This window comes from Chenopodium quinoa, unplaced genomic scaffold (genome assembly GCF_001683475.1).
Source record: "Chenopodium quinoa cultivar QQ74 unplaced genomic scaffold, ASM168347v1, whole genome shotgun sequence".
NCBI lineage: Eukaryota > Viridiplantae > Streptophyta > Magnoliopsida > Caryophyllales > Amaranthaceae > Chenopodium > Chenopodium quinoa.
The window spans coordinates 5,222,651-5,246,549 of record NW_018742418.1 but is presented as its reverse complement, the minus strand read 5'-3'; the positions used below and the strand labels follow the sequence as shown (position 1 = coordinate 5,246,549).

Sequence of the window (23,899 nt, the reverse complement as noted above, 5' to 3'; positions counted from 1 at the left end):
TAGTAGCGTGGGCTTGTAACCCAAGCGGGGGCATTGAAGTGATGGAACTTGAACTAGCCGCCGTAAATGATTGGGGGGTCTTGGCCTAACACTCAGCTTGCCCTGTCCAAGTGTAGTCAGGTTTCAGGTAGACATACTATAACTACATTGAGCCTTGATTGTCTAATGAACAAAATCGATCGTACTGTAATAAAGTAATAAACCATAAAAAATTGAATTAATACAAATGCACTTTTATCCGAAAAACACAGCCCGGGGAAGGAAGCTAGTGACTAGTAACTGGGTATTTTATCCAGAACGAAACACAAGCCGATTGGCCTAAGACTCACAGGGAAACGAGGTTGAGAGGTGGGAGCTCTAACATTGACGCCTACTTGATTTACGCTTTTTGGTACATCCTTCACCTCCAATCTCACAAAATACATGAATGATGATTATTACTCAGTATCTCAAATGTTTAATTTTAAATGAAGAAAGCCAAGCTGTTAGATACTTTGCATATCTTTGTTTTACTGTCACATTGCAACCTTGCAGGTATACTTTCAGTAGTAGATTAGACAAGAACAGACATGCCACAGCATATACATGATTAACAACACGCCGATCGCTCGATCCAATGAAAATATGAAAAGGTGATCCTGGATATATGGTACTGTCGGTTCAAATAATGCACCAAAAGTCATACATCACAGCCTGGATTATACCTCAGGTGATTTAATAAAGGATGTGCCAACATAATGCAGCTTAAAATAATGCAACAAAGAGAATGCAAACAATGAAACAAATGGATCAGATTGGATGTCACAGGATCAAAAAACATGTATGAATAAGTGAATAACCTATAATTCCCCTTCTTTGGGAAAGTTCAAACTGTAAATATGAAACTGTACACACAAAAATAAGTACAGTTAGGTACAAAGTACACACCGGCTACCTTCTCCTTCCCCACCAATCAGGAATTTTTAACCTTCGAGTTCTATGAGCAGTAAGCTTAGCGAAAGGGAGCTTATGCCTAACCTGCCTCCATAGCATATTGACTGCATCGCCATTCTTTGGGGGGTATTGAAACTCGTAGTGGTGGGAAATGTTCTTTAGTTTGTTCCACATTTTTAGCCACTTTTCCTCTGGGAACTGGCGAAGCTTCTCAATCATATAACCAGGTTCTATTGCCTCGGTGGTTGAAAAGAAGAGAGAAAACTCAGAATAATCAAGTTCATCTTCATAGGGAAGCTCAATCTGGTCGCTAACAATGACTGGTACGCAGTGGCTGACAATAGCATCAAATAGTCGGCATGAGGAAGGGGTATCTCCTGCCGGGTGTAGACAGAACTTTGATTTTCGCATCCCCTGCGTGGACTGTCAGAACGAGATGCATTAGTTACAATAAAGCTACTAGTCCAAGTAGATAATAATTTAACCAGCGGCAATTTCACTGTTCACTCCATTTCACACCCCTCCCCTAAAAACATAAAGGAAAAGAGAATCTGTTTAGGGTAAAGCCGGGGCAAAGAAAAAGGAATTGCATCTATCCTTGATATGATAGTTGCTCATTTTGCTGTGAACTGCCCATCTACGCTGTTGCCCTAAGCCCCTAACTGTGCATCTAGACTTGTTTGTCTAACCATTTTTCAATGGCTATTTCCTACCTTTTAGTTATGAAAGTGGGCTTCTTTTTCATAATAACTTTCAGAAACAGTCTAACTTCTGGTTTAGATTGGTCAGGGATTAAAGTATACACGTCTACACTTCCTGGTTCTCACTGAGTCACTGTTGTTTCACTTCTGGTGGCACATGGAGAATGAGGATCAGTGACGGGTATCAAGGGAACAACTATGAGGAACCACAGTTGAGTATCATTCAAAAATTAAGGATTCCTAAATTCACATAATTTTACTTTTTAAGGAGTACTTCAGCAAATCAACATCCATCACAATTCACAACCATTGTTTTCACCTTACAATTGTTTACATTCAGATATTCAGAGTGAAAGTAACTGAAATGACATACCAGTCTTATGCTTTCTTCTGAGGCAAAGCTCCTTTCAAAGTGGACATCATCATAACCTTCCAGAAGCTTTTGCAATTTAGCACGAACCACACCTTCCTGAACATAGCAAAAGCTACCTATTAGCAAATACATTCAACCAACAAAAGATTTTTACAAGAATGATGAAACACTGCCCTGAAGGTTGAACTTACATCTTTCCTCACAGTCCTGCCACGAAAATACAACAGGGTGGTGCGAGATTTGAAGGGATTGGGGGTGTCATCATCAGTATATGAATCCACAACATGGACGTATGGGGCAACAACATCTTTCTTTAAATTTGACATGCTCTTCGAGTAACGGCCAAAATCTGCCACAATGAGAATCGATGCATTCACTTGCTCCCGAAGAAACCTAAATGCATTTGGGTGATGCATAGGAATGACATGATCACGGCCTTCTGACCTTTGCCAGTACTTAGACTCCCTCAAATATTTCAATATATCAACCTAAAACCAAGAGTGCAACTTAATAAACACTTTATAGAAAACATTAGGATCTAGATAAAAGATAAATAGTCAGATAACAGGAGAATTCCTGCTGTTCACTAGTATTCTCGTGGAATTAGGAACAGCTTAATCCACAATTTTAACACTTCAAAGGTGCAAGTGGTTAAGTAGTTAACAATGTACTGGAAGAGGCTTCTGTGCGGTCAAAAAGAGATTGGAAGATTTAAGCATTAACTCGTGTGACAGGAGAAGAATTAAGACAATTGATTAACACTATCCAAACAGTATGTCACCACCAGGCACCCAAATGGACAAACGGATTCAAGTAGTTCTACAGGTCAAAATAATAGTTCAAGCTTTGAAGTCATAAAATTATTTCCCCTTACCAAAACAAACCAAGTCGACTGGAAAACCCACCATAAAGAGTACTGACAGAGATTATCAATTGTCTAATATTCTAGGTAGAACTATCAAGAAACCTCCCAATCACTAAATAACTAAGCCACACTCCTTCGTTATGGCCCCTCACTTCAATAGGGGGGGGGGGGAGGGGGGGGGGGGGGGAGGGAGGGTTCAAATTTTGAAGCTAAACAAATCAAATCACCAATATAGGTTTACAGCAGTTCAAGTCCACAATATATCTTCTTAGAAACTGCAAAAAACATTCAAATCATCCCAACTCCCAGGCAAACTTTTACAAACAATATTATCATTGAAGATAGGTGAAAAAGGATCCAATTCATTCCACAATCAAATTTAGAGAACAACCACTGCCACAGTCAATTCCAAATCCGATAAATCATAAATTTCACTCTAAACTAAACTTCAACTACTATCACCAATATTAACCTAGACAATACTTCTACACTACCCAATTATACTAAGTTTAATCTGAAACATACAGCATCAACTACTATCGCCAATATCAACTAAGATAATTCGTATACACAACCCCAATTATACTAAATTTTACTCTTAAACATCAACATCAACTCCTGTCACCAATATCAACCACTATAACCAAGACAATACTTATACAGTACCCAATTATACTAAATTATACTCTTAAACATACACAAACACTCAAGATTAAACTATACAAAACCCGGGATCGAATCTCGTCTACATCATTACCCTTTGCGACTTCAAATACACCAATTACACATTAAACATAAGATTCAAAAACCCAATATTAACAAGTGAGCAAGAGTATAATTTTACCTGCAGCTGCTTATCACGTTCAGTACTAGGATCAGTCATATTATGCCCATAAACATTAAAACTCAAAGATGAGAAAAACGGCACAAAGAACACATCCGCCATTTCTGGATCCAATACTCTCACAACTTCACTTTCTCTCTCCTCCCCAACCCAAACCCCATTTCCACCTTCACCCTCATTTTCTCTCTCCTCCCCTTTAACAAGCAAAGAAGCCATCATCCAATACTCTACACTATGCTGTCTTCTCAACCCAGAAACCGCCGGCCACGGCGGCAGCGTCTCCACCGTCACCGGAGTTTCATCGGAGCTCCGGCGCCGGAGCATCCCAACATTGAATCTTTGCGGAAGATCATACATGTAAACTCTCAACGGAGATAAACTCCGGCAAGGTGGGACATAGTTAGGTGCTTCAGTCGGCAAAGATTGGAGAAATGGGGTGAAGTAAGACCCTCTTAGATCAAGGGTTCCGATCAAAAAAAGGTATGTAATTGTAAGAATTATGAAAAATGCAAGTGTTAATCCTGCTTTTTTGTACATTTGTTTTTCACAATTGCTCATAATTTTTCTGGGTTTGTTTAATTGTGTGGTTTTGTGAAGTGGGTGATCATAATTTTGGGAAAATTTTGATGGGTTTTTCAGATTGGGTGGAAAAAAAAGTTGTGGGATTGGTGAATTTTAGACGTGGATGAGTTTTAAACTTTTAATAATTTAAAACTATGAAAATGGAAAGAAATTCAGAAAATGAAAAAAAAGGGTGAATTTTGTCAGATGGAATGTGAACGATGTTTGAGGAGAAGGAAAAATATAAAGATAAAAGATTTATCAGTTGTAAACTACTGGAATTAGTAATTTAGTACTCCGTAGTGCAGATGCTGCTGAATCTGGTTTTTTTAATCAAAAAATGGTAAAGTGGTTGAGTGAAGTTTTTGTAAAGCTGGTTTTAGGTTGGGTTTGATTGGATTAGATTAGATGCTTAAATTCATCAGATGTTTCTTGAAGTTTACTCCTAATAGGCAATAGCTTGTGGGTTTGATACTTGGACTTGAACAATTGTATGGGCTGTAAAGGCTTTTGTGATCTTGAGATGGAAAGAGTTGCTTGGAGTCTTGGACTAGAGGGACTAGGGATGGTTTTGGCTATAAAATGAGACCCATGAGAACTTGAGGCATATGACCTTAATCCTATAACTAGTCTATTTGTAAATTTCCTAGGATATCATGAGACAAGACATGTGCTTAGTGTGTACTCCATATATTTTAAACTTTTAGTTTGTAGCCTTTTACGAGTAGTGCTTAGCCAGTGATAGTGAGATTTCAAATCATTGAAAACAATACGAAGTACATGAGTTCATCGAGATTTCATCCAAATAACAATGGAATATAGAAGCACTCCACTTGATTATATGTAGTACAAGGTAGTTGTGTTCTTATCATATCGAGGGTGCGTCTTAATGTGACAATATATAAGTGTTGAGCATGATACATGTCAGTGTTCTCACTTAACAATGTAAATTCTTTCACCAAAGCATAAGGTTATAAAGTCATGTTAAAATGTACGAAGTAAATTAGATCAAGCAAAATACTGAGTAACTATTATTGTGAGTGTTTGTGACATCTATTATAGCATACAACACATTAAGAACATACCTAATATACCATAACTATAAATGATTAATCATGTCATGTCATTCTCATGCAACATTGTGGTGGGTTCATGGAGGAAGGTTACATAAATTCAAAGATAGTAAAATAGTCAACATGTCATGTTTTAGGTCTATTAAAATCTTTTGACTTAAAATCTATAGTTCTTACAAGTTTCAAATCCATATAGATTAAGGAAATTCCCCTATGTTTTCACTTAAGATGGAGTGTCAAATGGACTAATGCATCGGAAATTTGAGGTCTTACTACAAAATTTCAAGGGACTAAGGTTTGTATTTGAAAAGTTTATGTGAGATCAGACTCACCGTGAGTCCGTGACTCTAGTTGCTAATTGCAATAATTTAGTAGCTTTTGTATACAAATTAATTACTTAAATTGATAATTTCATATCTTTTTATCAACAATTTAATAACTGATATAGATAGTTCAATTGCTTAGATCAACAAATTTGTAGATTAAATCGTCAATTTAATGAATTACATAAGCAATTTAATGGCTATATCGACATCTCAATTTCTGATATAATGACCTCTTTTGTAGATAATTCAAAAATTATTAGATGATTTAAGTTTTATTAGAGAAATATTTGGAAAATGGTGGGTATTAAGGGGTTTTGGTTGAGAGTTTGTAATAGGTAATTTAAAAAAACTTATTATTCTAAGTTGCAAAAGGCACCACCGGTGGTATGATGAGTGAGCGAAATATTTTGCAATGGATATATTAATTATAATATTGCATTAAAAAAGTGTGCAACACAAGCAAACAAAAAGAATTGCTCAAAAAAAAAACAAAAAAAAAACAAATAAACAAAAAGAAATAGGGTTATTACTCTATTTGTTTCAAAATAAATGCCATAATTTAATTGGACACGTATGCCAAAATTGTTAGAATTTTAATCAATAGTATCTTTAATTATCAATAACTATATATTGTAAAAAGTTGATACTCTGTATTCGAATACCACTTTCATCAAAAAGATAAAGTACCCATGTAACTATGAGTATATTTTTTACTAGCTCCGTTTCAAATTATTTGTAACAATTTGAAAAATAATTTGAAACGGAGGTAATATGTATACAAATTAATTACTTTAATTGATAATTTCATATCTTTTTATCGACAATTTAATAACTGATATTGTTGGGATTTGTTAAGATATTATTTGCTTTGCTTATCTTATATTTTAGGTAGTTACCTAATTATAGGATATGATTGATATTGCTTATATTTGTGTATATATCCTAGAGATCTTGTACGTTATTTATATGCTCAAGAATGAATTGGTGGGCAAGCTTTTAGCCCTTATCAAAACTTTACATGGCATCAGAGTCCAAGTTGGGCTGTGTTGTGATCTAGGCCAATATTATGGACAATTCACATGTGAGGGGATGTGTTGAGCTCATGAGAAAACCTACATGTGAGTGAAAACTTTGTCCTACATTGAAAGGGTATAAAAGTGAAGAAGAATATTAGGATGTGTATCCCACATTGAAAAAAGAGAAAATCGTATCAAAGACTAAGGGACTACTCCTCTCATTTTGAAGTAGAACCTTCTTAGACTTGTAAAGTGGACACTTGTGATGGGTGTGACCCAGGCGATATCGATTTTGTAGATTAAATCGTCAATTTAATGCTTTACACTATCCGTATGAATCACTAACATAGGTTAGTTGAATTATGCAAAAAATATTTATTTTGTATGGCTGAAAAGAGGGATTATACAAACATCCGAGAATGAAGACAATGCTCCGTATTATTTGGTCTTATTTGACTATATGACAGTTTGATTAGGATTTTTGATTTAATTTAAGACTAATCCACCAAAAAAACATAAAAAACACAAATAATGAAAAACACACTAACTGTAAGTCTGTAACTGCTCATCAGTCATCAATCAACAATCATCATCACTTAGGTAGAAACCTCCAAATTTTCAAAATTTCCCACCTATTTATCAATCCCAAATTTCCTAGGGTTTACTTTATCTTCCTTAAATCTTCACAAATTGTCTGCAATTCTTCATCATTCCACCAATGGCGATTTTCAGACTGAAATCTGGAGATATCTCCGCATTCAAATTACTGATTTCATTAACAATTTTGTATGGATTAATGTCTGTATTAGTATACTCTGTTCTTCATATGAAGTTTATCACACCTCTCGCCATTAACGCACCTCTTAATCAGTTCTCCGAAGCTAGAGCTCTTCAGCATCTTCGTGTATTGTCTGAAGATATCGGTGGCCGCCAGGTTAGGGTTTTGCGATTGATTTCATATTTAATTTTTTTAATTTTCTAGATTTAATTTTTTGTTTTTTTTGGTGATTTTGTGATTGGTAGGAAGGGCGCCCAGGTTTAAAGCAAGCTGCTGATTATATTAAAGAGCAATTGAATTTGTTGAAAAATCGAGCGAATTCGAATTTGAGGTTGGTTTTATTTGATTGCATTTTTGTTGATGGGTTTTTAATCATGATTTTTGGTGTAAAGAAGTGGATGGATTTATTGCTTGTTCTTTGTGGGTATTGATTATTCTTTTTTTGTTTGGTTGACTATGGCCTACATACATTGAATTGGTTTGCTGACAAAGTTATAAGAACTTGATATTATGAAAATAAGCATTGTGTCAAAGATTGTCAACATATACATTATACCTAATAACATTTACTCTGCACTTATTTTATACTACTAATATAAATTAAGTCTAAGATGGTACTTCTTTAGTTTTTTTTTTTTTTTTAAATGCATCACTTGGGATTTTACACTATTTATAGATTAGCTTTGACTTAATTTTTTTAACTAATAAATGACAAATAAATATTATCATATAATATGTTGTTGAATTAGTTGCAATGTCTACTTTTATAAAATATATATATATATATATTTTTTTTACTAATATTTAATTAAAATTATTGATGGTCAAAGTTGTGCCTCAGGTAATCTGCAAGCTAAAGTGATGCATTAAAAAAAAAATAAAAATAAAAAACAGAGGGAGCTTATGAAGAGTGTTGGTCTTGAAAAAGACACAACTCAAAATGATACACTTGAATAATGAAAAGAATTGGAAGAAATATTGTAATTTTAAGTATATCCTATAAACTATGTAGTACATAATATTGAAACTCCTTTTGTTTTAAAATATTCTTAGAGAGTGTTTGGCGGAAGAAATATTGTAATTTATTGGTGGCAAAATTGGAGAATTTAACCAATTTTAGTTGATTGACAAATACAATAAGCTAATTGGGGTGTTTGGTAGTCAACTGGTTTTAAGCTGATTCGACTCAATAAGTGTATTTCCAATAAATTGCTTCGGCAGATTTTTCATAAGATTCAAGTAATTTAAGGTGAAATGACAATTATGCCCTCATTTAACACAAAACCCTACTATAACTACCTACAAAGTTCATTTTAACAAATTTTTAACTTTTTCTTCAATTAGAAGGTAATTTCTCTTCAATTTCCTTTATGTTGAGTATTTATCTTTGCTCACTAGTTTTATTTCATATTTAGTGAATTATGCTACTATAGCAATTGTTCATATAAAAAATGATCGCACAACATCATCAATTAAATAATAAGTAGCTATAATAATAATAATAATAATAATAATAATAATAATAATAATAATAATAATAATAATAATAATAATAATAATCTATATACACATGTATAATATACAAATTTCATATTCATAATCATATACTCCTAATTGTATGGCACATATCATGTAAAATTGTAACTTTAGAATTCGTTTACAATTTTTAAGTCTCTATAAATACCTTTTTAATAGTTTCATTTTAATACATTTTTAATCCATAAAAATCCTACAACACACCGATCTTTTTAACAATAACTATCTTTTTAACAATAACTAATCATTCACAATAAAATATGTCAATGTCCTTGTTGGTCATTTTGCATATTCAAATGCCTTTAAGCAATTAGTTATTTACGAAACACTTTTATATAATCAGCTAGGCAAAATCAACTAACATGATCAAAATTTCAGCTATTTTCCAAACATGACCTTAGATTTTGAGCATGAAGTATAAGAATAGATGTTAAATATAAAATAATCAAAGAAATTGATCATAGTAAAATAGAGAGATAATTGTAGAGAAGAAAGAATGTTGGGTTAGGGAAGGATAATTTTAAAATTTTAGCGTTAACTCATAAAGAAAAAGTGAGTGATACTCCTCCACCATGTAAAAAGCTTCTAAATTCTCTTACGCACAAAGTTTTAGTAGAGTATTAGTGGTGGGGTTTTGTTGAATAGGTAGCTAATGTTGTTTATTGTTTTTCAATTAAGAGAGTAGAGAGAGGAATAACAAAAAAGAATTTGGAGGAAAATTAAAACATCATTTGTGTTACAAGGATTTGAGGAGAAATAAGGAGATTTTTATGGGACAAGGATTTGAGGAGAAATGAGAAGTTTTTTGTGGGTTACAAGGAATATTTGTTAATAATTCTATTAGCATGCATGCTCTTTTAGCATATAAAAAATTGGATGAAGCATCTAATTTTCTTGATCAGAGAGAGGAGGAAATACAAGTTTATCTCCGTGATAAACAAATTTTTTTATCACGAGGACAAAAGTGTAATTTTTGTGGTGAAAATGAGTAAAATCGCTACTTGAGGTAGCGGTTTTGCCTACTTGAGGTAGTGGTTTTCCCTAAGTAGCAGTTTATACCAAAATTGCTACCTAAGCTCAAAACCGCTACTTGAGGTAGCGGTTTTACTCCGTGATAAACGAAATTTGTTTATCACGAAGATTAACTGGCAGCCTCTAGAGAGAGTGGTAATAGCTTACTATCTTTGAAATTAGGAATAATGAAAAGTAAAGTAGAACTTATCACAACCTTGAGAATGAACAAAAATGTTGCTTTAATGTGTGAAGGAGTTAAGAGTTATCTTTCTCTTTCCTTTATAGTCTTTCTTCTTAGTTAGAGATCTTTTGTTACTCCATCCCGTACCCTATAATCTAAAATGTGTGTGTGTGTGTGTGTGTTTTATTTTTTATTTTTTAAATGTACTTTGACCTTAATCATGAAAGGAAACAATAGTCTTATTAATTATATGAAATTATTGTCATGACCTTGCATCAGCTCACGATTCATTGAAAAATGGAGCACTTACCGAGTTGTTCTTAGACTCTTTCTTTTCCTAACCAATGGCATTGCAACTTTTCCTTTGGTTGGGTCTTAGGAGAAGTGATGTCAATTTAGCCTTGCCAATTAACCCACTCTATTTCTTTCCACCTTTGCTCATAATGAGTCTAAATCCAATGAAGCATTGTGTTTTTCTTTGGTATTTTAAGTTCAAAGTAATCACTTATAAATTTATAATAATTAAGAATTTATATTTGTAAATTTTTTTTCTTTGTGATTTTCGATTTTTCTGACAAAAGGAACATGTTAATTGCAGGATTGAGGTTGAGGAAAATGTGGTTAATGGGACTTTTAACATGATGTTTTTAGGTCACAGCATATCTTTGGCTTATAGAGCCCACACCAATGTTCTCATGAGGTATAATCAGTGCTCTTAGTTTGCAATTTTATCGTTTAGGTCATGTGGTTCAAGTTTGTAATGCTTCCCTCTATCTGGTAATAGAATATCATCAGTGAATACAACGGAAGTTGATGCTTCAGTTTTAGTAAATGGTCATTTTGATAGTGCTCTTAACTCCCCTGGGGCTGCTGATTGTGGTTCTTGTGTTGGTATGTATATTAGGAGCAAAAGTATATTAATAAATTTTAACTGGATGAATATTGACCTATTGAGCTTTCAAACATAACTTTAATTATTGTAATCTGCAGCATCTATGTTGGAATTAGCAAGACTTATAGTTGATTCAGATTGGATATCCCCTCGGCCAATCATATTTCTTTTCAACGGAGCCGAAGAACTTTTCATGTTGGTAAGTATGTTTTGAACTCCAAATGGCTTTTCATTTATCCATGGGTGTATATGTCGTTGTCTATCTTATAAGTTTGATATGAAGTGTCATATTTGTAATAAACTATTAAGTATTTAAGTGGTAAACATCATATTAATGCAATTTATTTCATTTATCATAAACAATTTAGGGTTACTTATGAAGTAGAATTCGACATTTTGTTTTTTTACTTTCTCAAGAAAAGCACTAATTTCTATTTCAATAACTCTTTTTTTTTTTTTTTTTTTTTTTTTTTGGTATTTATCCCATCTAAATATGAAAGTTTCATTCGATTTAATTTGTCTAAAATTTGTCAGGGTTCACATGGTTTCATCACCACTCACAAATGGCGTGACACTATTGGAGCTTTTATAAACATGGAAGCATCGGGAAATGGTGGTCCTGGTATGATTGTCAACTCTACTTTTTGATATGAGTTAAAAGCTAAGGTGTAAGTGTTTGTTTATTTTATTTATATATTTACTTTTCTCATTGTGTTAGTAGGTGTTTGGTTTATTAGTTGTACAAAAATTCTCCAGTTAAAAGAAAAAAAATAATGAATGAGTGGGTCATGTGGACACTTGGTTGGGTTTGAGGCCCAACTTCTATGAAAAGTAAAAATTAAAGCTCATCATAAACCTACGCAAACTTCATTTTGAGACAGCCAAATAAGGTATGTATAAACTGGAATTTGGAACAGAAGAAGTATCTTTTAAAACCACAATAACAATGTAACTGAATCATGGATGATTTTGTGTTACATTTGGGTCATTATAGCCATCACCTAATATCATATACTTATTCTACGATGAGCCATATGAGCTGCCTTGGGATTGGAATTTGGAAGATTAAAGGTTATTTCGTTGATTCTATATTAATGTTCTCTTTATGCCTTTTCCATTTAGAACAAGTATGAGTTTGATAAAATGGATCATTGGTAGTGTTGTGGGATGGATGCTTTTTTGGAAGTATAATTAGAGAGACTACACGTCTACACGTCAATAGTATCATTGGGTGGGGTACTCTTCTTTACAATGCTTAAGTTGACACTTTTTCTGTGGGCAAAGCGATTTTTAGAGAGAGAAATTTTTTTGCTCTAATATGGGGATTCTTTTTGGAGTATGCTTAACCCTAACCAAGATAAATACTGATTCGATTGAGTTGTTTTAGTGTGCCAGATTTCATCACGCGATTGGAACAAGTGGCATCCCATTATTGATGCTACAATAGATAGGACTAGGGGTGCTAATCGAGTGAGTCGATCACGAGCTAAGGGGTGCTCAACTCGACTCAAAAACTTTTTTCATGTGCTCAACTCGTGCTCGATAAAGTTTCGAGCCATTAAAACCTGCTCGACTCGTGCTCGTTAAAGTTTCGAGTCGAGTTGAATAGCTTACGATTTGCTCGTTAAAGTTTTGGCCCTTCTAAAATTATAGGCCTTTATTGTTTTTGTTCACTTTATATAGTTTTCTTTTATTTATTATTAAAGATTTACTCTTTCTTTTTTGATAATATAAATTAACTCTTTTTAAGTGTCAAATTTATTCATGGTAATAATTTTGTTTGTAAATTTTATATTAATAAAATATATTATCGAGTTACTCACGAGCTTATCGAGTCGAGTTAGAGCTTGCTCAACTCGTGCTCGTTAACATCTCGAGTCGAGTCGAATTTGAGTCAAGCCAACTCGAGCCGAGTTTTGACCGAGTTGAGTCCGAGCTGCTCACGAGCCACTCAACTCGATTATCACCCCTAGATAAGACATGAGTAAAAAAGAAACCACACTTGTGTAGTTGTGGTTGTTAGGATATATATCCGTCAACCCTAATTAAACAATACATCAACCAAGAATGGATGTCGCTTAATACAATCTAACTTTAAGCTTTTCCTCTCTATGTTCTCTCTGAAGTTGGGCTCCACAATCATCCCCCCTCTATATATTTTCTTCTGCTATATCTCTGTTCTACTTCATGTTTTCCAAGTATACTTTACTATGGGACTGAGGTTGTAAGTTTTATGATGAACTCACTTAGTTATTAGTGTGTTTGCTATGCCCTCTCCTCCTTCCTCAATGCCAAACGTATGTTTGTGAGTGAAGTACACTGAGATGATCATTCAAGGTAGGCATGGGTAACCTGTGGGAAGTCAGCAAATATGGTCACACCCGCAGGCTACATGCATACGACAGGCATGGATTTCTTACTTGTGGTGGATGTGAATATGTCATATGGTGATTGTGATGCATTATCATCTACTTCCTCCGTTCCACAAATATTGCAACAATTACCACTTTAGGAAGTTTCACAAATATTGCAACGTTTCCTTATTTGCACATGTTTTTTCTCTCCTCATCACACGGGTCCTTATCTTTATTCCTCTCTATTCTTAAATCCGTGTCCCATCCCCATGTTGCAGTATTTAGGGAACGGAGGAAGTATATCTTTGCATTATTCTGATGAGATTCTAATAATATGTTGTTCTCAGTCTTCCAAGATTCTTCCACATTATAAATCACTGAAAATCGTGTTGTTGATGTATTAACAGTATGAGTTACAATCTTCTTTCCTTTATATTCTCTCCTTTCCTGTGAATTACAATGTTCTTCTCCATGTACAGATGTAGTTTGCCAATCTGGACCTGGATCTTGGGCTTCTCGTGTGTACGCTCAGTCAGCTGTATATCCTATGGCCTTGAGCAGTGCCCAGGTACAAAGACTTGTTTATGTAACTTAAATTTAATACTTGATGCATGTTATCGTTATTTGGTGCGACTTTGCTATGGATAGCTTTTCTGTCGGTTGGATTGATCTGTGTTTTTTCTAAATTGACACTAAACATAATTTGGTTAATGGTTATGCAGCCTCAGTGTTAACCTACACGATTAATCATGATCTGTATAACACTTATATTACTAAAACCTCTCTTGCTCCTTTTATTGTTAAATTTTAAAACTGTACTTGTGTTCATGTTAATTTGAAATGGCTCTTGAAACATGTTTATATTGCAGGATGTATTTAGGATAATTCCTGGCGACACAGATTACAGAATATTTGCCCAAGATTATGGGAATATTCCTGGACTTGACATAATCTTTCTCCTTGGTGGTTACTTTTATCACACTTCCTCTGATACACTTGAAAGACTATTGTATGAATTAGAATTTGCTACTTTGGTACATATTTCCTTTTGTTGTGACACTGAATTTAAATTAGCTTGGATGTTGCCACTTACTTCTATAACTTTCTGCAATTAGACCTGGAAGCATCCAAGCGCGTGGAGACAATCTTTATAGTGTAGTCAGGGCCTTTGCTAGTTCCTTTATGTTAAGGAATTCTAGTGAACGCCAGTATTTTGAATCTGCTGCTCAAGGAACTGATGATGGTGAACGGGCAATTTTCTTTGATTACATGACATGGTTCATGGTATGAATTTAAGAGATTTTTCTTTTCTTTTCTTTTCATTGAGACCTGCATATACCACTAGCATGAGAATGCATGACCAATGGTTCTTTCTGACAAATGACTCCATGCTTTGTTACCAATTATTTTTCAGGTCTATTATTCAAAAAGTGTTGCTGCAGTTTTCCACTCTCTTCCAGTATTTGTCTTTCTTGTTGCACCAATCATCTTGCATTTGGCAAATTTTGAACTGCGTTCTTGTTTGAAAACTTACTTTGACTTCTTGAAAGGTATTTTACTGTTTCTTTTTTACCAGGTTCAAAATCTGTCTTAGCTATAGTCATACTTTTGATGATTTTGATTTGATTGTTTCTGCCTATATTTTGCAGGGATGTTGCAACACTTCATTGCGATATTAATGGCAATTATGGTTCCAATGGTATTTGCAGTTTTTAGACTGCTTTTCTCTAATCATGCAATGAACTGGTAGGAGGTCATGACCTATTAATGTTATCAAAAGAATAATTAATTGAATGTGAGATCTATGTTAATTTTTTGCATTGACCAGCTCCCCCCCTAAATAAACTTTGTGGATTCTCCTTTTAGTGTATGTGGGGAATTGTAACTAATCAACAATAGTTGCTTCTTGGGACTTGCATTTGATAGTACACAAGTTTTTCTTGCCTGTTTGTATTTAAAAATCCAGTATATTACTCTATTAAGCTGTTATCATATGATGATTGTGGAGAAGATCCCATAGATTATTCAGAATCAAGTAAATAATTTAGATCAGTGTTGGATTGGATTGTAGGGAATATTAAAGGGTGGGAAGCCACTGGTAGACTGGTAATTGCTATATTACTCCGACTCTTCATTTCTCTACAAGTACCTTTGTCGGGTACTTGACACTTGGACATGGGTATGACACTTAGACACTTCATTTTGGACTAAATTTTGTATGGTGTGTAATTATTGTTTTCTGTTCTTCTTTCTAAGTTTATCAAGTTGAGTGGGGACTTAGGATCTTATGAATTGCTGGATGTGTATCTAACAAGGGCCTTTAAAAGCCCTCTAATATGTTACTTTGACATCCTGTTGTACATTGTATGTCGCGTGTCAGATCCTCTGATATAGGGGTGCTAATCGAGCGAGTCGATCACGAGCTAAGGGGTGCTCGACTCGACTCAAAAACTTTTTTCATGTGCTCAACTCGTGCTCGTTAAAGTTTCGAGCCAATAAAACCTGCTCGACTCGTGCTCGTTAAAGTTTCGAGTAGAGTCGAATAGCTTGCGATCTGTTCGTTAAAGTTTTGGCCCTTCTAAAATTATAGGCCTTTATTGTTTTTGTTTACTTTATATAGTTTTCTTTTATTTATTATTAAAGATTTACTCTTTCTTTTTTGATAATATAAATTAACTCTTACTAAGTGTCAAAATTATTCATGACAATAACTTTGTTTGTAAATTTTATATTAATAAAATATATTATCGAGTTGCTCATGAGCTTATCGAGTCAAGTTAGAGCTTGCTCAACTCGTGCTTGTTAACATCTCGAGTCGAGCCAACTCGAGCCGAGTTTTGACCGAGTCGAGTCTGAGTTGCTCACGAGCTGCTCAACTCGATTATTACCCCTAGACTCTGATACTTTGACACAACACGAAACCCGAATATGTAGTGGCCTTGTATGAAATTTTATTAAATCTAGAGTGTAAGAGGATCCGACACTGTGTCGGACACGATACCTCAATCCTAGTCTGAGCAACATTTGGCCCTCTGTATTTGTTTCAGTTTTTTATTTTAATTTAATTTTAATTATTTTTTGTCTCCTATAAGACCTAATGACTACTGCATAGTATGAAAATGGAGAAATTGGAGACTATGTGTTGGCTTTTAAGTCGTCATAATCTAGTATTCAGGTTGAGTTTTTTGATTCGATGAGACTGGTACTTGATCTTGACTTGCATGATAACATGTTTCATCATCTGTAATTTTCTTTATTCCCCAGTTTCATGGTTTATTAACTATGTACTTTACAGGTTTGCTAATCCGTATCTGGCTTTCATGATGTTCGTCCCATGTTCTGTTGTTGGTCTGTTTGTACCAAGATATGTGTGGAGATGCTTTTATCTTTCTGAAGAGATGTCAGCTCAGAAAATGTCAAGAGAGGTGCTCCTATAACTTCCATTTTTTTCATTTCCTTTATTTCAAGAGAGGGTGGGGGGTGGGGGGGTGGGGGTGGGGAGGATAGACGAGGTAGTGCTGGTGCTTTGACCCAATTGTTCGTGTTTTCCGGTGGGGGTGGGGGAGGATAGACGAGGTAGTGCTGGTGCTTTGACCCAATTGTTCGTGTTTTCCCTTCTTTTGGTGTATGTATCATCTCATCTAGTCCCTAGATTTAGCCTGAAAATCAACTTTAGTCTTTCAACACTTGCCTTCTAATTTTCCCAGTCTAGCATTCTTCCAAGTTGAACCACCTTCACAAATCCAATATATTTTGTGATTTTTGTTGTTGTGCAAGGTTGAATACCTAATCTTGCTCCTGTATTTGTTTACTTTGTTTTATAAATGAATGTCTGTTGCATGATTTGAAGTGTGAACTATGATGTTGTGAAGGACAGCACACTTTGCATTATTGATAAGATGCATTGTCCCTGAATCTGATGGAGTTTTATTACAAAAATATTTGTGCATGGCAGTACAAATCATGCCAATTGCCCACCGTATACGAGATGCAGTCTGAACATGACCTGGCCCCAGACATTATGTACTAAAAGAAAAGTTTCTGAAACAATTCCAAATTGTCTATCTTAAATTGGGGAACATGTGTATCTTTATTTTATTTTATTTATTTATTTATTGTCATAAAATTGCAAGTGCTGCTTCAAGACACTTTAGTAAGGTCATGTCCCATTTATTGTTGACTATCTGCTCAATTTCTTCTGGTATTCAGTAACTTTTAACCAGGAAATTTCCTGGCAGACAATATTTTTAAAGCAGTTTGCTGTATTTTGCTATGCACATTTTGAGAATGGACTCAACCTGTGTTTATTGTTATGCTACCAAAATATGAGTTCAGTTCTCTTAAATTGAGCATTAATTGCTGCAGGCACGAACTAAGGAAGCAGGTTTTTATGGAGCGTTTGGTTTTTATGCTCTGTTAACTATGGTATGCTCCAGCAATCACGATTTCTGATCCTTGATTTAAATAAGGAAATACCATTCCAATGATTTTATTTTACTTGAAAATTATGAATTTGCTCACCTTACAGTCTTGCAGGTTTATACTCTTGCTGGTCTTAGTGGGGGCTCCTTAACCTTTTTCACGTCAATGTCCATGTTGTTAGCTTGGATATCTACTCAATTTTTCTCCTATCGTGAGCATTCATTGAGGTTGATGTGCTTTCTTTGAAGTTTTAATACATATAAACACAGCTTTCACCTTTTCAACCATTTCATGATAATTGCCGTGATATTTTGATGAATTTGTTTTAGGTCAGTGGTGGTCTATATGCTTCCTTTGTTGCCATGTTTAACATATTCGGTCTACTTTGGTGGGTTTATTACACAATTTCTGATCGAGAAGATGGGAATGATGGGCTCTATTCCACCACCATATGGTGAGTATGATTTGATATTAATTGGTCAGTTGGTCCCATATTGGTGTCTGATTGGATTTTGAGAGAACATTCAGAAATTAACAGCTAGCCAGCCTTTGTACTAGAAAGTTTTGGTTCATAGAAGTAGAATACTTAAGAGTGGGATCTAAGTTTTAATTACACTTGGGGTAAGTATGATTTTATATCCAAGTGGTTGGTGGTCTCATATTAGTATCTGATTGGACTTTGAGAGATAGTTACAAAATTAACACCTAGAAAATTCCCAACCTCTGTACTGGAAGGTTTTGGTTAATAGCAGTAGAATACTCAAGATTGCATTCTAACTTTTAAGTCCTACCTCGACTTGGGGTGGGTAGCTGCAATCTGAAGATATTGAATTATTCTAAGAGGTAAGGACTTAAGTTGGTAGCTTAGAGGGGGGATAAGAGAGAAGCCCCAATATTGTGAATCATGAGAATTGATTCCTGCATCTCCTTGCTGAAATTTGGGAAGGATGCCAGGGTAGAAGCAGTTGGATGATGTCCAAAGGTAGATATGATGATTTGCTTACTATGTAGGACCAATAGCTGTAACTCTATAAGTATGTTGTAGAATCTACAATTGCCTTAAAAGTAGAATATGCATACATCAGAGAGAGAGAGAGGTTTCCATAATTTTGTAATTTAGTGCCAGACAGAATTTGCTTCTATCAGAAAGGTTAGGCTTGCCATGTTTGGAATGGGGAGGAGGGATAAATATGCTAATTATTTATAAAATAAGTACAGTAGTTTTTTTTTTAATTAAACCTTATATATGTCCTAAAAAATCCAAATTATTGTTACTTTGGTGGCAGGATACTATGTGCCGGACATTTTAGTGGCAGCAATGATTGGTGTTGTAATTGGTTGGTGTGTGGGTCCATTGCTCCCTATTATCGGTGACTGGTTAGGCCGATCCTCAATAATGAAGGCCTTGCTGCAGCTTACTGTGCTTGCCCTGGCTATTTCATCAGGGTTCTTTCCTTACAGTGTGGATGCGCCTAAAAGAGTTGTAATGCAGCATACGATTTTAACCGCAGGTATTTTAACAGACTGGAATTGTGACAAAATATATGCTCTATTGTATTTTAGTGTTTCTGTCCTTTTTATGAAAGTGTCAGTTGGGGAAAAAAAAAGGCACTGTAAACTTAAAAAGCCATTGAATCACAGAATGATGGTTGGCTAAAGCTAGGTAATTCAGTTCTGAAGTTTGTTTGCTTCCAACAGATTCAATGCAGGTTTTGGACTCGAGCTATGTATTTAGTGTTGTAGATTCAAATTCTCTGTCTTTTCTTTTCAAGTATGCTCAGGAGGCGTCAGAACATCCTCAAATTGGTTCAGAATATTCTTTCCAAACCATGAGAGATAGATGGCTTGTAAGTGTTTATAGATATATTGTACTGTTTTGTTATTTGAGCATTCGTGTTTTGGGCCCTAGTTTGGATAATTCCTCAGATGCTTGTCTCCATTGTTTTGGATGTATTTGCTGCTGTATTCACCAATAATACCAATTGCATATTTGTCAATACACAAGTAACTAGGTAATCCCCAAACCACTCAGGCTTTTAATTTATTATAATAATGTACTATATGTATGAAAAAGACATTGGTTAACTATATGCGTGTTATAATAATGTACTATATGTAAATTCCAAGACATTATTCAATAATCCCCAATATAGTTCCTGTTTGACTTTTTACGGTCTCCAAGACGTGTCTTAAAACGTACTGCTTTCTTATGCGTAAAAATTATAAAAACTTGATATTAATAAAGTATACAATGTGACGAATCCAACAAAATCCCACATGAACATATAATCTCTTATAAATTAACGGGATTTTATGGTCAAAGTTCTCAAAGTTTGACCCAAATAAGTCAAATGGGAACTTTATTTAGGGACGGAGGGAGTACTAAAGTAAATTCCAAGACATTATTCAATAAATGCTTCCATCAGAAATTACTTTTTTGATGATTAATTATTGTTCAATAAGACCCGTGCTTACAATTTTCAAGGCAATCATTTATTTAGTCTAGCTTAATGTGTTAAGGAGAGAATTTTAGGAACGAAAACCTGACTTAGTGGTTTCTGCTTTAGTAGTATGTAGTAAGCACTTTTATTTCTTGCTGATGTGGTACTAAATGTGCAAGCTTTTGGGAATATTTATAGATTTAATTAATAAAGCATCAACCTCCACCAATCCCCCCCCCCCTCGTCCTCTTTCCTGCTGGGCCTTCTCATTTCAGGAGTGAAACTCAAGTGTCTTTCATTCAGTATTCTATGGTACTCTGGTGAAATCTCTCTGTTAGCTTAGTTGAGCTTTTTAAGTTTGAACACCATTTATGAATGGCCTTATGTCTTACTCTTCCTATACTATACATCCTATTATCTTCATGTCATGAATCTTGCTGTTTATTCACAGGCACTTTTTCCAGTATCAAATTTGCTCTCAAGAAGCTTGAAGTTCCCAGTCAGACATGAAGAAATCTTGGAGAAGTATAGTTCTTTTCCTTATCTGTCAACTATTGAGAGGGAAGAGATTTCTGATGCTGGTATTCGCAAAGTTCACCTTGAACTATATTTAGGGTGAGTGACTGAGTGCTACTATGCTAGGCTGCTCAACTTTGAATCATCTACTAGAATTAAGTTTTGCTGATGCCTGCATAATTTTTCATATAAAAACAAAAATATATAAACCCTTTTTGTATTATTGGTGTGCAATACTGAGGTTTCAACTATCTTGAAGCATATTAAAACAATTGCTTTGTACCCAACTGTTTGTATATTGAGAAGCATATAAGCGGTCTTTGCAAAAGGTAGTAATAAAAATGGTTTACTTAAGCTGACCGAAAACAACCAACAAGTCATCCATCATTTCAAAGCTGGGTATACATGGCTCTGTCATCATTTTCTGATGTAGCATCATACATTAATGTTCACTGATAAAAAATAAAATAAAAAATAAAAAAAGATAGCATTTATTATTGATTTTTTAAAATTCCTTTTCTCCAAATTAAAGAGTCTGCAATTTGGTCGCACTTATTAAATGCATGGCATGGAAAATTTAGCCATTTAAGTATGAAACATGTTCGTCGAGATAGTATGGTAGCAAAGACGTTGAGTTCATTCTTTAATTTAATGTGATATTAGCTCTTTCAATGGGCTGAGGGGTGGCTTGTGGGGCAAGTTTAGAGTTATTGATTCTGACATACTAAGAGTTCTGATATATTTCTCATTCCTGTGCTGATGTAAAAGCTAATGACTTCCTCTCTTTTCCAGATCTCTGAAAGAGGTATGGGTTACTGTCCTCAATGTTACTGGTCCATTATCTGGTTGGTCATTTGCTGACAGGACATTACCAGGTACTTGTTGCTGATGCATTTTGTCTCTTGTAATTCTTTTTAAGAAGTTTGTTGTAACACTTGTGTGTTCCACTATTATTGATCTGCAGCTCCGGAAACAATTGATGGTGGTCCTCCTTCATACATATGCAGACTTAGTGGTGCTAGCTATGAGAAGTGGGCCTTCTGGTTGGAGGTAAAGTCCTAGATCTTGCGTATATGTTAGTATCACTTTCTCCATTGGACTACCGTATTCAATAGTGAGGACTGGTGAAATCTAGAACACTTTTCCTAAGTTCTTGTCTATACTGTTTGAATAGAAAGAATCTTTGTAATATAGATGTGATGCTCTTCAGTGCCAAGCCTCTGATTTTAACTTGAAATTCTACATCTATCTTAATCCAAATCCTGTATATAATCTCTCATTTTTTATTGAGTGTAGTCGTGTAGATGTGTTGATGTACGGTAAATATTTGAGATTGTGTCCGTTACACAATTATACAGCAATGAATCATGCCATCTTTAGTTGTTATTTATTTCCTGTTTCTGAACTAGAACAAGCCATTATTGATTTTGATATTTCTCACTTGCAACTGTAATTTAGTTTTTACAATATTGTGCTAGAAATCATTCAGTCCATTTTTGATTGAAATTTTTTTGTTTACGTGCTGGTTGCTTTCACTTTTCCACCTATTGGGGAGCTCTGTATAAGCTACCATATATTATGCCAAATCTTTATTTTCACTTCCCATCTCTTACTGTGTTTGGCAGTATGAACATTGACATCGTGTTTCCTATTATATATGTGTGGAACCAGCCTCTAATCACACTATTATCTTTGTACATGCCCATATTTTCATTAGAAACTTGTATACTGTGAAAGTAAGGGTTCTTCTTCCTGATCACTGAAGTGTTATGTTGCAGGCTAATAGTTCAGAACCTCTAAGAGTAGAAGTTGCTGCCCTGGACCAACATTTGTTGGAGTCAGCCAAGGATATGAAACACCGTTTCCCAGAATGGATAGACATAGTCGCTTATACGAGTTTTATGTCCAGTTATACAATATAGATCATAACTTGGGGCAGCACATGAATGGAGGCTCACATTTTTTTGCAGCCTGTCATGTGTAACAATAGCCATGTCGAAGCTTTGGCTGTTCTCAGAGACGTTTTACTTATTTTGCAATTCTTGTCAAGACTGCAGGGGACGGCGTTGGCTTAAAAATGTCTCCACCAAGAAACAGTTGCAACGGCATCCTGCATCTCATGGTGTTCTATTTGTCAAGGCCAGTCAGCTTTGCCCCACATTGTAGAAATAGTTTCGTTTCTTTTAGTAGTGACTAAATTTAATTTATCGATGGCACAAAAATAAAACTAAACTTATGCTACATCTTCAAAGTTGCCAATGCTTTTATATACTACCTCTTTTTCCTCATAAATTTCACTGTATGGTATCTGATACTCCGTGTATACAAATGTACAATACATGTACTTTTTATCAAGATATAATAAAGGCATGTTCCTATTGAGCGTAATAGGTCTCAAACCATCCAACATTTGTAGAAGCTTATCGAATGGTATTTTCATTTTCTATTTGTTTGGGTAAAGTTAAGGGAAGGAAAAGAAGGGGAGGGAGGTAAAGGGGAGGGAAGGGAAAGGAAGGGGAAGGAAGAATGGAGAGTTTTCCTTTTAAATCTCTCCATTGTTGGAGGGATTATTTTCTTAGAATTTACAATGTGTTTGGATTGAAGGAAATGGAGGCAAAGGAAGAGAAGGGAAATGGAGGGAGGGAGTTTCTTTCATTTGGATAAAAAATTAGGGATGAAGGGAATTGGAGGGAAGAGAAATGGAGGGACTAAATTTTAAGAAAATGATCCATCTAATAAATGGAGAGATTTAGAAGGAAAACTCATCCTTCTTCTTTCCCCCTTCCTTTTCCTTCCCTCTCCTTCACCTCCCTCCCTTTCTTTTCCTTCCCTTAACATTACCCAAACAAACTGTAAAAGAAGAAGAAAGAGGGGAAATGAAGAGCACTTAACACAATTACATTCATTAGGAGTTTGGAGGTTGAAGGACGATAACACATTTATCTAAGAATGGAGGTGAAGGAGGAGAGATAAATCTATGGAGTTTGGAGGTTGAGGGTTTGTTTGGTTCAATATTAGTAAAGGAAAAGAAGAGAAAAGAAAGAAAGGGAAAAAAAAGGGGAAAGGAAGGTGG

The 23,899-nt window shown here is 34.8% G+C and overlaps 2 protein-coding genes across 3 annotated transcripts; one reads left to right on the top strand and one right to left on the bottom strand.

The window, feature by feature from the left end:
* Positions 1 to 659: 659 nt before the first annotated feature.
* On the bottom strand, positions 660 to 4,893 carry LOC110710871 (probable arabinosyltransferase ARAD1). The gene is made up of 4 exons (XM_021889216.1): positions 3,717 to 4,893; positions 2,199 to 2,495; positions 2,008 to 2,103; positions 660 to 1,356 (listed from the first exon to the last, which is right to left on the bottom strand). Exons 1-4 carry the CDS (start codon positions 4,272 to 4,274, stop codon positions 931 to 933), a joined length of 1,377 nt encoding a protein of 458 aa, XP_021744908.1. The 5' UTR covers positions 4,275 to 4,893; the 3' UTR covers positions 660 to 930.
* Positions 4,894 to 6,929: 2,036 nt separating this feature from the next.
* On the top strand, positions 6,930 to 23,214 carry LOC110710856 (endoplasmic reticulum metallopeptidase 1-like). Of its 2 annotated transcripts, XM_021889197.1 has the most exons (21): positions 6,930 to 7,626; positions 7,716 to 7,801; positions 10,800 to 10,901; positions 10,986 to 11,092; positions 11,192 to 11,292; positions 11,628 to 11,715; positions 13,927 to 14,015; positions 14,317 to 14,456; positions 14,563 to 14,731; positions 14,862 to 14,997; positions 15,097 to 15,193; positions 16,743 to 16,872; positions 17,813 to 17,872; positions 17,984 to 18,096; positions 18,199 to 18,323; positions 19,156 to 19,380; positions 19,568 to 19,716; positions 20,762 to 20,925; positions 21,619 to 21,701; positions 21,791 to 21,876; positions 22,605 to 23,214. In XM_021889197.1, the coding sequence occupies exons 1-21, from the start codon at positions 7,411 to 7,413 to the stop codon at positions 22,746 to 22,748; spliced, it is 2,610 nt and encodes an 869-aa protein (XP_021744889.1). In that variant the 5' UTR covers positions 6,930 to 7,410; the 3' UTR covers positions 22,749 to 23,214. The 2 variants fall into 2 exon arrangements, with proteins under 2 accessions (XP_021744889.1, XP_021744896.1); XM_021889204.1 differs by lacking the exons at positions 6,930 to 7,626; positions 7,716 to 7,801; positions 10,986 to 11,092 and having other exon boundaries at positions 10,805 to 10,901.
* Positions 23,215 to 23,899: the final 685 nt, after the last annotated feature.

Coding starts and splice junctions, on each gene's coding strand:
- LOC110710871 (XM_021889216.1), bottom strand. CDS start 4,274: ATGAGCAATTGTGAAAAACAAATGTACAAAAAAGCAGGATTAACACTT. Junction 2,496..3,716: donor AACGTGATAAGCAGCTGCAG/GTAAAATTATAC, acceptor TCTTGGTTTTAG/GTTGATATATTGAAATATTT. Junction 2,104..2,198: donor GCAGGACTGTGAGGAAAGAT/GTAAGTTCAACC, acceptor TGCTATGTTCAG/GAAGGTGTGGTTCGTGCTAA.
- LOC110710856 (XM_021889197.1), top strand. CDS start 7,411: ATGGCGATTTTCAGACTGAAATCTGGAGATATCTCCGCATTCAAATTA. Junction 11,716..13,926: donor ATCGGGAAATGGTGGTCCTG/GTATGATTGTCA, acceptor CTCCATGTACAG/ATGTAGTTTGCCAATCTGGA. Junction 19,381..19,567: donor GCATACGATTTTAACCGCAG/GTATTTTAACAG, acceptor TGCTTCCAACAG/ATTCAATGCAGGTTTTGGAC.